Source organism: Xyrauchen texanus, chromosome 18, assembly GCF_025860055.1.
Source record: "Xyrauchen texanus isolate HMW12.3.18 chromosome 18, RBS_HiC_50CHRs, whole genome shotgun sequence".
NCBI classification, from domain to species: domain Eukaryota; kingdom Metazoa; phylum Chordata; class Actinopteri; order Cypriniformes; family Catostomidae; genus Xyrauchen; species Xyrauchen texanus.
In genome coordinates, this window is record NC_068293.1 from 12,682,205 (window position 1) to 12,697,890 (window position 15,686).

Genomic DNA, 15,686 nt, shown 5'->3' on the forward strand with positions numbered 1-15,686 from the left:
ATTTTCATTCAGCCCTTCTGCCATTTTTGTTAGATCAATGTGAAAATCTGACACGCTTTTTTACACAACATACATTTATACATTATACATGTTATACATTTTAGTTATTTCTAAAAATCCAAACATACGGATAATTAGGTATCTAGAAGTATTCACAGTATTTTTAAGTGCCCATGATAAAAATACAGTGCATGTTCATTAACACAAATTACTAATATATATATATATATATATATATATATATATATATATATATATATATACTGTATATATACACACATTACTGTTATACAATTCATATAAAACATTTATGTAAAGATATGTAAAAATAAATATTTTTTTCAAAAATGAACCTCTATTTATTTTAGTACTGTGGCTTGACTCGACTTGACTTGAAACTCATCAGGACTTGACTTTCTTGAGGTGAGTCACTGATTGACTTGCTTGATTTGTCTGCACTGCACTTGAGACTTGACTCGAGACTTGATGGTTAAGGCTTGAGACTTGCTTGTGACTTGAACATGTGTGACTTGCTCCCACCTCTGTGACATTGTGAGAAGTCATTCGGAGTGACTTCCTGGAGGTCTAGCAGGATAGCAGAGGATTATGCATGAGGCTGCGAACAAGGATTTTCCAGAGCTATGATTCTGTTCTCCAGCTTATTAGTGGACTCTTTAATCTCTATGAGTGCTGAAAACACCGGATCCTGGGCAAAAGGTGGAAAGACGCAGGGCCTTTTGTCTGACAAGGTTGAAGCAGATGCAGTGTTCGGGTGTGTACATTTAGCCTTAGCCTTGGCTGGGGTGGGGCCAGGCTAGGGAGGAGAGGGAGCCAAGTCGACCGAGGACAGGAAGAAGGTAAACAAATCTTCATGAGATAATCCAGCTGGAGGAGATATGTTACGAAGGACAGGCCACTTGGGTAATAAAGCTAGTCGATGGGCCAGGTGTAAACTTCGGAATTTAGAGGGGAGGTTACTAAGTTGGTCAACATCTGCAGGCAAAATACCCTGGGTTTCTGCAGATACCTCTTGGTCCAATCCTGGATCGTGAAGGGATAAAACTTTGTCCATATCGGGCTAAGACATGGTACCTCTTTGATTGAAAAAAGAGGCTAGTAGAAACACGACTGCAGTGAGGAGAACACTCACGGAAGCTGACTGAGGTACAATGCGTTTAAAGTGTTGACGTTATGAGTGTAAGCAACTGAGATTACACTTAGAGGGACTATCAGCTGCAGCTAATTGAGTTTCATGACTGAACTTGATTACATTCATGTCATGCACACTACAGGTATGAAATTATGCTTGTCGTTGGTCTATGCTTATGACTATGGAGAGGTGGTGGCGTAGTGGCTTAAGCACAGGGCTGTTAATCAGACGGTTGTTGGTTCAAACCCCACGGCCACCACCATTGCGCCCTTGAGCAAGGCACTTTACTCCAGGTTGTTCCGGGGGGATTGTCCCTGTAATAATTGCACTGTAAGTCGCTTTGGATAAAAGCATCTGCCAAATGCATAAATGTAATGCTTACAGACATTTGAACTGTTGCTCCCAGTGGCCAAAGCTGGAAGTTTTGTTGAATGTATGGGCAACTGTGAGATCCAGTTTCTATTTTTATTAATGCAGAGAGGTGCTAAAAGTGTGTTGTTAAATTAGTTGTTTTTATCTGTAAATTATGTTATACAGTCAAAAGGAATGCATATTTTTTCAAGCATATGCCCTAAACCAAACCATGACCCTAAACCTAACCATCAGTAGAATAGGAAAAATTGCCACATTTGAAATTACACACTATTGCTTATGTGACTGTAATTACTTTCTGGTTTCCATGGGACCAGAACCCATGTCTCTGAGGCTGCTGTCACAAAAAGCTATCAGTATTACCACGGGAACAGGTAAACCCATTTGAAATGAAGCAAAAATGTCTAATGGGAGATTGTGCTTGTCAGTACATTAGACAGAATGGGGTCGATATTCAGTAGCAAGATGTCAATTTCCCCTTTGATCTTGTCACAATGTTTGCGCATTTTCAAACAGATTCCAGACAACTCACATGTCTTCCATTGGTTGTACAAACAGCTTGTGCTGCCCCAAACTCACAGCATTAGTTGAGTCAATGAAGCTGTGTCGGGTTTGACATATTTCCAAAAGCACAATCATAAACAAAGGCATTTTAAATATTTCGCTTTTTTCTTTACTTTCTGAATTCTCACTATACCCTAGCTTTTGTACTACTGTAGCATACTCTTAAAAAAACTTGCCATTGTAATAGTGCAAACACTGTTGTCTGTTGTATAATAATTTGCTTCAGATGTTGCTCATTTGTAAGTCACTTTGGATAAAAGCATCTGCTAAATGATTAAATTAAAATGTAAATATCTTCTAGATCAGTTGTTCCCAAACTCTAGTACGCATACCAGCTGTAGTACGTAGAGTGGCCCAGATGCTTATTCTACACTGCTGTGCCAATTTAAATCTTCAGAAAATTCTTATGTCCACATTACCCAGCTGTAAAATATTCTTGAAATGTTCTTCTCTATGCTCAAATCTCACATCACATTGTGTTTAGACTGAGCAGCATGTTAGCAGTCTATGTTTTGGATATTGTGAAACATCTGTTTGCATTACATTTAATAATAAAAAAAAATTACAAATATAAACTTTTAAACATTTGTCCATACTGGCTGTTTGGACAACAGATAATTTAGATTCTTTGTGGCATCAATGTGTTTCATGGGTGGCCTGATTTGATTGGATGAGGTACTTGAAACCATTCTTCTAGATACGTAGCACCAGGGATTACCAGACACACGCTAGCTGAGTTGTGGGACTTCAGTTTTCTTGCACCTTTGCCACAAAAGATGAGGATGTATTTGGTGGATTGATATTATTACCTCATACTTCACCTCTGTCCCATTTCAGGTCTGAGACAATCACGAAAGCAGTTACACATGCATCGCTCTTTTACTTCTCAGACAGATGTCTCAAAATGAAATCCAATTGCTTTGTTTTCCATTAATTTAATGGACAAAACATTATGTTCCCTTTGTCGCTCAGAAGCTGTCAAGCCACTATAAAACTGTGTTACGTTGGCCCTTTGGCAATGTCACGCTATCTGGGATTTTCACTGGTGATTCCTGGGCATCTCTAGGTTGGATTTTTGTGCTCTGTCCTATATATGTCTCTCCTTGTTTCAACTGTTCACACCAGTAACATATTACCCTATTATCCCATGCAGAGGGTCACATCCTTGGTCTGGCGTAAACATTGTCTGATCCTGAATGTATCATGTTTTTCTCGAAGGTTTATGTCCCTGTTGTATTTTAGTTTTGTTAAATCATTGTTGTATTCCCTGCTGTAGATAGGTTATTTAGCTTAATGGGTTCTTAATGAGTTTAAAACATCTTTTTTACAGGCAGCCCATCAGCTAAAATTGGGTCAAATCTTCAGTCTGGTTATCAACCACATTTTAAATAACAGTGAATGACCAGGGTAAAATCTCGGATGGCTGGCTCCTTTTCTTTTAGACTAGCAACGCCCAATTCCTCATAACTTGGAGACAGCCTATGTGAATGCAGATGGCCTCCTTAAAATGTATGGGCTCAGAACAGATCTTTTTAGTGGTAATCCATTTTACCATCTTTTTTTCTGCTGGTGTCTGAATGTAATCATGAGAGTAGAATCGTAAATAGCACTGTGCACTATCCAGCATGGTTCTGTATTTCACACGTCTTCATAGTTTTCATCTTTTGAGGTCACTAACAAGGTGATTAGAGGACCTTTCTGCACAACTTTGATGTTTGTGATGTTTGTGACAGGTCATTTGATGTGTAGTCTTCCAAGCGAGGGAAGTTCAGTGATAAATAGAAAGAACACATTCTCATTTTTACTTTTGCTGATGTTTTCATCTCTGTGTCTGAACTCCATAAAGCTTGATAAAAACAAGTGTTTGATGTGTTTGCTTTTCTTGAACACCTTCAGTGTCATTACATTTCTAAGCCCCCTTGATGATTTTCAAGGTTTTCAACAACACTTGAAGGGGGGAGAAGAATATATTTATCTCACTATACTGATAAAGTATATTGAGATAAAGATTTAGAGTATCTTAAAGTTTTAGAACCTATTCAAACTTTAGAGAGTTTGTGAAAAAAATGTGGTGGCGTAGTGGGCTAAAGCACTAATCTGTTAAGCAGAAGGTTGTCGGTTCAATCCCCACAGCCACCACCACTGTGTCCTTGAGCAAGGCACTCAACTCCAGGTTGCTCCAGGGGGATTGTCCCTGTAATAAGGGCTCTGTAAGTCACTTTGGATAAAAGTGTCTGCCAAATGCATAAATGTAAATGTAAGTAAATTTCAGTCCCTTTACAAAAAGCTTCACTAGGATGCTGCGCTGAGAAAAGCGCTTTGGGAACAATCCTACATTGCGACCAGCAGTGAATATGTGTGTAACATGTCAATGAACATTGACCGGAATTTATAGCCTCGGCTGGTGAGATCATTGGATGCACCTGTGGCCAGGCAATAAATAGATGCGTCACCAGCGTGTCGTCAGATCTATTTTCTTCAGAGCCATTCTGTGTGTCTCACAAGCCTGTCACAAACTTTCTTTCCTCTGTTAGGAGTTAGAATTGGTTAGGCAGTGCGCAGTTAACCTTTTCTCCTTTCTCTTCTTTCTTAAAAAAAAAAAGAGAGAGAATGACTGAAAGTCAGAGCAAACGATGCGTTTTCCTTTGTTAACGCTCTATGGCCGAGAGGGACACGCATTAGTTTTGCTTTGTTTGTTTGGGGGAAGAGCATGCTGCTCTCGCGTTGGAGCGGGGCGGGTGCGAGCATTGCGATCTGCTTTCGGGCGGAATTCTTCGCGCTCGACTTGCTTATTTCCGGGAGTCAGCGCCCACTCTTTCATCGTGGGGCTCTCGCATATATCTGGCTGAGGAGCGAGAGGCGTGTCCGTCCCTATCGCTCGCTCTCTCCCCAGATCCAGCTGATCCTTCTTGTAAACCTGAAGCATGCCTCGGCGCCTCTTCGTTTCACGAGGGGGGCGCTGAACCTCTTTACGTTCCATGCATAATAATAAAGCGGCTGAGAAATTACTCAAGGTGGTTACTCGGGCTGTGGCCAGACTACAGCTAGACTGGCCACGCGAACAAGACACCCCCCCCCCCCCAAATGCTCCAAACTATAAGACAGATTTCTGTCTGGTGGCAAAAAAAAAGAAAAAAGGAAGGGAACGCTATATTAATCCCTTCCTTTCTTTGATGACCTCCATGATGAGCTTTCTCGTTCATGGAGGAATCTTTTTACTTCCTGTGTCTTCGTGCCCTTGATGTCAATATATTCGACTATCGTGGGTGCTGAGACACAGGGGTATTCAATGATGCTGCCGGTCAAAGACACGCTTGCGGGCTATCTCTCGCCGGGCTCGGAATCGTCATTTAAAAAGCCCTCTCTCCCCACAAAGCCTTGCAGGATGACCACCACTTTAGTGGGGAGGGCTTATCAAGCAGCAGGTCAGGCTGAAAAAATCTAAAGTTGCTTACTGCACACTGAATTGCAAACAGACTGAAAAGGGTCTATCAAAAGATATAAATTTATTAAAATTGAATCCTAAAAAAAAATTAACAAAAGCAATGTGCTAACTTTTTTTGGCTCTACAAACAGCTCAGACCTGATGCTCCTGGCAGTAGCCTGTCCTTGGCGTATTCCCCTGAGGCAGGACCTTCTCATTCAGGGAAAAGGCACAATTGGGCTCCCGTGGCCAGATCTCTGGAACCTCCACGTCTGGCTCCTGGACAGGATGCGGAACACCTAGCAGGCCTTTTGCCAGCGGTGTACACACGATCACTCAGGCTAGAGCCCCCTCTATGAGGCAGCTGTACGCTCTGAAGTGGCGTCTTTTCGCGAACTGGTGTTCTTCCCATAAAACGCTGCCTGCGTATGATCGCAGCCAGGCACTCGAGGCTGCTTTTATGACCATCACAAGTGGAGAGAAATCAACTGCATCCAGGAACTACACAGAGGCGGAAAGACATATTTAAAAAGACGCATCCTGAAAAGGACATTCAACGCCTGCTGTGACCTTTTCTCAGGTTCAGAGGTATGTTTGGCATCCCAGGAAGACCCCTTCATTCGACACAACGAGTGAGTGACAGAAGGGGAACCACCTTTTTTATTTGAAATAATTTCTCCATATTTTTTATTTAATTTATTAAGTCTATCATTAACTTTCCTCATCATATAGAAGCATTTCACTGTGTCCACTTCTCTTTAGTATCATCAATCAAATATTTGATTCTGGAACATGTAGATGGGCAAAACTGCTTAGACGGCAGAAAATTGATATGTGAATGCATTTTCCTCTTTCATCCTATGGGACATTTTAAACACAAGTTCAGAACTTTTAAGTACTTTGCTGTGAGAGGGAAGCAAGTAATCACCTATAAATGTGCAGAGATGCTGTTGGTTTGAAAGATTAATCAATATCCATCTGCATCTCTTCCTCTCTGAAAGGATTTGCTACTCCTAAGTAAAAACACATAAACATCTTCCTGATATGATGCTGACGCACTATGGAAAGTACTTTTTAATATCACATACCCGCTCTTGTCCCTTCAATTAAAGCTTATAAACTTATTGTTATGGTTTTTATCTTTATTTCAAAAGATGTAAACCAAGGTTCATGATGAGTGATGATAAACTACAAAACAGTATTTTGAAACTTTGTATTAATCTGTACTGAGCTGCTAACAACAATAACTCCCAAACAGCCCAGGAAAATACTTCTTTATGTACCTGACTCCTATATCTTGCAGGCCCATGACATCTTCTTGACAACATACCTTTAAACTAGTCATTGTGTTGTGAGTTTTTGATTATGATAATGTAGACAGCAGACACTACAGAGTTTATGAGCTTTATTATATGATTACCATACAACATCACATTACAAAGCATCACCAGTCCATCTGGGACCTCATTGGTTTACATACAGATTTAAACATTGCAAAAGCAACTGGCATCAGTCTCTTGAGCTTGCAAGCACATCATTTACACACAGTCTAGACAGAGGGAAAATGTTTTATCTGTGGGCGAAGAAAATTGATGTTTAGATGTAAGCCAATGTTGCCCTATAGTATTATTAAACAAGTTCCAATATACTGCCTAATATAGTGCCATAGATCCACTTATGTACTCCTTCATAGGAGTATATACTCTCAATGTCAATCATTGTCACATCCTACTCCCCTACTCCTAAATACTCCCCTACTGTATATACTTTTGTATAGTGTCATATAATCCATCATATGCTGTCATTTATTACACATATCCTCTTATACTCCCACATACTGTTGCCATAAATTATTATTTTTTTAAATGGCATTCTATTAGATCGAGCCCAATGATATAAAAAATAAGTACATAAAAAAATACAAATATTCACAAAAAAAAAAGACATTTATAAAATGAGATCCATTCTGTTCAATATTAAGACAAAGTATTTGGACACATATATTATGTTTGCTTAAATTAGCTTATATATTGTCTCTTTACATAAAATAATTACATACAAATATTAACACACACACACATATAGTTTTCAGGCATTGGTGGCCTAAAATCTATAACATTCCACTTTGTCCTGTAATTCTACTTGCTTTCTTTCTTTCTTTCTTTCTTTCTTTATTTATTTATTTCTTCCTTTTTAATTTTTTTAGCTTGGGTGTACATTACACTCCCATAAATCATTATTTTGTAATATTTGTTTACACAATACATACATTTTTAAATAGATTAATTTAAAATCCTTTTCAGGTTCTTACAGCAATACACACACATACACACTTGCACACAAATAATAAACTGTTACTACTGTACAGAAAGCATAACCATGTTCTACATTCATTGCTAAAAATACTCTGTGTCTATACCCTAAAATAATACTTTGTGTCTATACCCTAAAATAATACTTTGTGTCTATACCCTAAAATAATGCTCAAGGATATCATAATTGCATTGTATTAAATATGTGGTGTGTTATTTATAGTAATTATGACCTTCTCACAGTTGCTACTTAACTTCTTATATTTGCCATGCAATTACTTGTATACACATTACATTTTCTAATTAACATAATGCTGTAAGATGAAGACTTACATTAATAATTTTTTTATCAGCCATTGGTCAAGTTGCAGTTACAAAACTATAAAGTTGGAATAATGGCAAGTTTCCCAGACATAATTATGATATACAAAGTCACTACAATCACAGCATGTCAAGTCGCAATGACAAGATAGCATGCGCTCTAATTTTGTACAATATTTATTTATTTTAGCAACTAGATGGGGGCTTCAAAAAATTTTCCAAGTTGCTTTGTCAACAGCGGCTCATCTGTTGCAACACTAAGGCGGTGGCTGTAGACTTTTACAGTCTCCTCGGATCCCTGATTACATACCAACACAAAAAGGCCAGAGCCAACTCAATTTCATTACATGCGTGTAGCATTGCTGACTTTGTACAAGTTGGTAGCAGCATCCAATCTTTAATGATTTGTTGCATGGAAGATGTCACCACAATTGCTGAAGTTGAGACATCAATGCCTGTAGTAAAAACTCCAACTAGAAGGCTGGCTCAGTAATCTAAACCTCTGCAGGTGGTGGAAGCTCCCATCAATCATGAAAAACACTGCTTATCTGCCACACAAGACCTTTAAAGAACATATTTTACCACAACAATACATGGGAAGTTGATATGTCCTATAGTGTGACATGCTGTATACGATTTAAATAATATATAAACAATTAGCCAATTATAAATTGAAAGACTAAAATATTTGTAATTTTTAGAGTTTTAGAATTTTTCACACAACAGGACCATTTAAAATGAACTAGCAAAAGTAGATAATGTAATGAATTGGTGAATAGTGGTAAAAACAATTGTGAAAAGCTTAAAAGAAATAGCCAAAGCACCTAAACTACACACTTTCTCTAATATTTTCATATAATATTGATCTTTTAATGGTTATGTTAAAATATTGATTTAAAAGTTAATATAAAAGATCATACGTTTAAGACTGTATTATAATGTATGTAAATGTAACCGGTCCTGCTCGAGCTTTATAAAGCTCGGATTTAAACCAGCATCAGCCAGCATGTGAGGCAGGCACGCTAACGAGGAGGATAAAGGTTGCACCCTCTAGCTTCAGTCGCTAGTGCGCCTCTTGAAGCCAGGGAGTGAGGTTTTACACAGATATCATGTACAATCTTTACATAAAGATTCACTTTTAATTTGGGATTTTTAATTGGGTTAAATTCAGTTGTAATTCAGTTATTCTGTTTAAGATTAGCATATTTCTACTTAAAATTATCCTTAAAATATTTATGAACCAAGTATGATAATATGTTATTTCCTTGAAGCTGCTGGCGTCACAATAAAATGTATTGTTTGTTTGTTTAACTTGTTTTTAATAAGAATACATATCTTGAAGATGAAATTATTACAAAGGTAGATACGATTCTTCATTATGGAATCTTTGCAGTGATGGATCTCTCACCTGTGTCCTTGCTCTGCACAAATTAATTAACAATCATAATATGTAAATACCATAGTCTTTCTGATTTTTAATAACAGAAACTAAACAGATTAAAAAATATTAAACTCATATAAGCTCTTTAATCTATTTTATTAAAAAAGTGACACCTGTGTTTAGAAGTATTTCTCTAGTTCAGCCAATTATTGGAGTACATCAAGGGCATAGATTTGGCCCGAGGGGTTCAGTGTGAATTTACATGTTTCATTTATAACTGTAAAAATATTGGGGGGGGCTGTATTTTGATTAATGGGTGGGGGTTGCCATCCACCATATATATATATATATGTAGAATATATATATTTCTATAATACATATAATTATACACTACTTCATGCTGATTAACTGTATAAACCATTTAAACATCCAAGTTAAGTGTAAATGCCTTTTGCTCTGCCATTCGCATGATTGACAACTGGAGCGCGATTTCTGCATGTACACAGCGAGGGGCGCGAGGGCGATTATATGGCGAAGAGAGTGGCTCTATTTCACTATTTCCTATATAGTGAATGGCAGTTAGTGCACTATATCTCAGCAGTAAGTGAAAGAAATTAGTGAATTTGGATGCTGACATATACACTGAGTGTCGGAGCTCAATGAACCTCACATATGAACTTTTAAAATACTTGGGCCTTACATTTTATTCTTATTAAATAATATATTAATACAATAAATATTCATTCTGCTTATCATTTCTTATATATACTGTATGTTATTATAAAGAGAAACACATTATATCAACTAAAGAGTACATTTTAAATGTGTCTGTATGTTTTACCTCTCTATATGATATGTTATTTCATCATTATATATTGAATTATTGTTATTTGAGGGGCTTTCTCAGCAAATATTTGTATGTGCGATTAAATGCGATTAATTAATAGGGACACCATGTAATTAATTTGATTGAAATGTTTTATTGATTGACAGCCCTAATATATATATATATATATATATATATATATATATATATATATATATATATACATATATATATATAATTTCCTGTCTGATGCCTTTAGAGACATGTACCAGCCAAACAACTACCTTTGCAATGAATGGTAATGCTAATGAAAAGCTATCTCCAGGTATTGTAGATCTCTACTGAATAGAAAAACTGGATCCAATCCATATATTCCTACACATTTGACATCAGTGATTCCTACATGAGACAATACTACAGTATATTTTAATATTCAATAAGCACTCAATCTCAAATCCACCACTTTTGAGTTTCTCTCCTGCTTTTGGGCTCTAACCTCGAAACTTTATAGGAAAATGTGCTGGTCATTACTTAATATGCCAGTTGTTTTTCCCAGGAAACATATGTTTTCTCAAAGGATCCAAACCTGAGGCAGTCAGTCATCAGTCCTGTTTACAGCAGGATTTGTACCACTGACTATATTGGTTTCATTGGTCCCTCAATAAAAAGGAATAATCATATGTTTGGAAATGTCAGACCTAAATGCATCTGCTGACCTCATTTCTTATCTAATTAAAATAAAACTGAAACATCTGTGAAACAACAACCATTGCTTCTAACCTTTTTCAGGATTGGTTGATACGATGCAATTTAAAGACTGAATGATACTGCACCATGGTTTTTTGACCATTTCTCAAACAACACAATCAGGAACAGTTCAAATGTTACACTTGATTAATCTATGATCACCGTCACCCTTTTCGATCTTAAACCCTGAATGATTGGGCAGCTGAATCTAATGGAAGTACTGGTGTGATCCCATAAAAGTAATCATTGCATGTTATCTTGAGAACAGATCCTGAAAGCAAGAAATAAGCATCACAGGGGAAAGATGCTATTAAAACCCTAGCTGGTATGAGAAAGTTTGGATGACCAAGCTCCATGCATTTTATGGGGGAATTGGCTGTTTTTAAGGCATGCTGTTTGATGGTGGGTAATCAGGGCTGAGCCTCTTGAGGAGGGCCTGTGGAAGAGTGTGGATAAGATGCTGTCACTGTTCACTGGAAAGCAAGCTCAATGAGCAGATGCACATTGATTAGAAAGCTGTGTTTATCCAATAGAAGGACAGAAATAGGAAGTAAACAGACAATTCGAGAAGAGAAGAGAAGAGAAGAGAAGAGAAGAGAAGAGAAGAGAAGAGAAGAGAAGAGAAGAGAAGAGAAGAGAAGAGAAGGTGGTGAAATGATCAGGAAAGCAGTAGGAATACTTTGGGGAGGATTTGTGCTTGTTATTGCTTGGTTAGGAATTGAACCATTTAAGTCCTATCTGACCAATTGAAGCATGTTGTAATGTTAAAAGTATTAGGGCTGTTAAGTAATTACAAAATGTTAATAATTAACTAAATGCATAATATGTTGAACAATTAATCAAATTAACAGCAAATAATTGCATATCTACATTTGCTGAGAAAAGCCCCCAAAATTAAGCCCCCAAATGAAGATAATTAAAAGACATTACAAAATATGGCTTTAGAAGTCACTATTGTTTGTTTCCATATCCATAAGCATTATAACTGTGCATTTATTCAATTATAACATTGTTTACAGTCCAGAGCAATTTATTTTGCAATTGAGTGAATTGTGAATTGCCCTGATGGTAGGAATACTTATTTTTATGTAATTGACGTTCCTGTCAGCAGATGCTATTTTTTTTTAATTGTAATACATGAACCCTTTAAAATGACATCCCTATTGATTATTATATGTTTAGATGTGAGTATTAAAAACTCTTGAGGTAACATGAAAATTAATGGAGTTCCATGTGAATGAATGAAGGGGAAATGACAGCTTGGGGATCTGAATGTAGAGTAATATTTTACATCTAATCTCGGCTCTCTTTGCCTCTAAAAAATCTATTCTCTTTTCTGAAGGAGAAAATAAAACTCCAAATGACATTGCGTTTTAAAGTTTTTGAGCATTTTTTGATGAGGAACATCTGGGAGCATAACTATAAGCTTATAATTATGAAATTGACAAGGGTATGTACTGTGAATGCAACCATAAATCAACCTGTGATATTATGACAGATTGGCATGAGTTCATGCCTATCAGTGTTTTCATGCAACCATTGCTCGGATTTGCCACCACTCAAGAGGATAAGCCACAGACTGTGAGGGGTATGATGGACAACTTTAAAAACAAACAAGAAAAACTCTTTTAAGCCACATAAATGAGTATGAGGTCATTGGCTAATCACTGTCCTATATACCAACAGACATACACAACATTTCAATCATCATTAAAGTCAAAATGAAACAGCATTTGCAACCCATTTAACTTCCCAATTCTGATATAATCAGATTTAGAGTAAAACAGGACATTCAACAAGAAAAAACAAAGTATGGTGGGACATTTATACATTGCGAACTGTCTAGGTTTTGAAAAGTGGATGTTACATATTAGAATGGAGCCAGGTGGTTGGAGAGGACAGGATGAATCAAGGGATTTGTGACATCAAATAAAATAAAAAATAAGAAAGTCACTGATAAACTTTATAGTGCATATAAATACTAAGAAAGTGCATTACTAAAGTAAATATGGTCTAAATTGATTTCACATAGACTTAAATCATCTGATGTGGTCTACTTATTTTAATACTATGTAATAATTATGACTATTATATTAAATTCATAGCTACACTACAACATGTTCTAGGGTTCTAGATAGACAACTAAAACATTTTCTTTAAGTCTTCATATTAGAAAACCTTCACAATATCTCTCCTGAAGTAACAAACACAGAATTTTTTTTTTTAAATACTTGATATACTAAGCAGGATTACTCAACTTCATAAGATTAGCATCCCACTGCTCGATTTTCAGTCTTTAGCTTTATTTACTTACTGTAGTTGTTGGGGATTCAGATGGAGTCGGTGGATGCTAACAGCCCCAGCGACTCAACTTCAACCAATGGACTCTTTTGGTCTTGGAAGTGACCAATGAGCCTCTTCCCACACCAAAAAACTGACATGCCATTGTCCGGCATGGATTCAGCAAATGCAGAGTACATTGCAAACACTGATTGTTATCCATTGTGAATGTGTAACAGAGTGTTTTTCTGGGGTTCAGCTACACTTGAAAAATTACAACGAAACTTAACTCCATCTAATTCAATTGTTTATGTTCACATGGTACTCCTTTTCTTATTGCGGTGTGCTCCACAATGATTTGCTGCCAATTAGATGTTGCAATATGTAAAATGGAATCAAAATTAGATGTTGCAATATGTGATATGGAATAAAACAAAAATTGGATGGTCTGTCACCTATAAAAGGTGAGTTTGACAGACCTCCACAGAAGAGAGCGAGATTTTAGCAAAAACAGCCTGATGGTATGGCATCCCCTCACAAAATGTAGTCATTTTAACCCAGCTTGTGGGATGCTGTCTTTACAGTATACATTTATACAAGTCTCTGGTGAATATTTAACTACATGAGCCATCATGTTTGTTTCAGCCTACAGTAACTGTTTTCGTTTAAATACAGCGACTCACTTTATAAGCCTGTCAACAAAAGTCAAACCTTTACCATTTTGTAGGATACTGTTCAAAGCTGAGCGTTATCTATCAGTCCAAACCATTTGTCAATAACAACTTAAATTCTTCTTTGCCTATTTCAGCCAGGGTCCCAAAGGGGCCTTTGCTCTGAGAATTAGCATGTCCCCATGGTGCTTACAGTGGTATAGTTGAACTTGGACATGGACGCACCAGTACCAGTGACCTCATCATCACCCTCTCTGAAGACCCTACTGCGGCAGGACCAGCAGCAGCACCATGAAAAGGTTGTGAGAAGCACTTTGCGAAAGCGCTTATTCATAAAGCAGTAGATTATGGGGTTGACGCAGGCAGAAGTGTAAGACAGCAGGTGGATGAAAGAGATAGGGGCCCCTGAGAGAGCTCTGTGGGCTGATGGAAGGTCGAAAGCTTTCCAGGTGTTAACGGAGTATAGGGGCATCCAGCAGATGAAGAACATGGCCACGATGACAATGAGCATACGGATTACACGCTTCTTGGCCATTAGTTTGGCCTCTGAAGTGTTGCTGCGGGGTCGGTCCACCTTTGCAGAGCTGATTGGCGTGAGGGCTGACATCTCCATGGAGTTAGGTTGCTTGGACAACTGGATATAGCAGCCATCTCCGTCAGCGCTCCTAGATAAGCCAGTGGCACTGATGCCATTTTTCATTCCTAGAGAGGAAACATTGCATATTCCTCAAAAATAATTAAAAAGGCAGTCATTCATCCATACATCATTAGTAAGATTAAGGACAAGTAGTACAAGAGTAACATTTTAAACCAGGTTTGCATTTTGCTGATGAAAATCTCAATGATTGCAAGCAGGGTTTGAAGTTAACTTTTTGGCTCACCAGCTTCCAAGGTCACTAGCCACTCAACATTTTTACCAGCCAAATTCTCCCACCTTGCAATAAGTGATAAAGGTAACTGGAGACTGTTTCTGCATACATTTGTTTGGACATTACTTGAACAAGTATGATATTAGTTTAACAGTACACAGGCCCAGTGATTTAAGTTACCTTTAGAATAGGATAAAAATCTGTCAATAAGTCCATAATTCATGCAAGTTTTAATCCCTTAATTCTAAATTGTACTTGCCTATTTGAAAGTTTATCGTTGTTCTACCCTTGTTTCACAGTGACATTTGTAATAATAAAGCCATTACCACATGTAAGACCATGGGTGGCCTTATGGATATTCTGCAAGAGGCATGAGCCTCTGCATCAATCAAATCAAATCAATCAAATCACTTTATTGTCACACTACCATGTACACAAGAGCAGCAGTAGGTGAAAGTCTTTTGTGCAGTTCCGAGCAACATAGCAGTCATGACAGTGACGAGACATATACCAATTACAATAAACAACATATTTACAAAACAAAATTTACATATGAAATGTACACATACTTACACAACACAATATAATATACAATGTACAGTAAACAATACACACAATATAGAATACACATACAATAAAAAAAATAAAAATAAGAGTATATAAAATATATATATATTCAGTAGTTCTATTGAGGGGAATATATTTGACAGTCCAGTGTGAGATAATAAGATTAATAAAGTGCAGTGCTGATTGTTGATCGTGAGAGATC

The 15,686-nt window shown here is 37.2% G+C and overlaps 2 protein-coding genes across 2 annotated transcripts in view; both read right to left on the bottom strand.

Annotated features, from left to right (window-relative positions):
* Nucleotides 1-15,686, bottom strand: part of LOC127659000 (cytoplasmic protein NCK2-like) — a 576,925-nt gene that overhangs the window by 28,323 nt on the left and 532,916 nt on the right. The gene's annotated exons all lie outside the window — the stretch shown is intronic.
* The window catches only part of LOC127658998 (cholecystokinin receptor-like), a 46,427-nt gene continuing 44,958 nt past the window's right edge, over nucleotides 14,218-15,686 (bottom strand). The window contains exon 5 of the mRNA XM_052148599.1: nucleotides 14,218-14,750. Within this exon, the coding sequence (XP_052004559.1) occupies nucleotides 14,218-14,750 (533 nt within the window). The remainder of the gene's footprint in view (nucleotides 14,751-15,686) is intronic.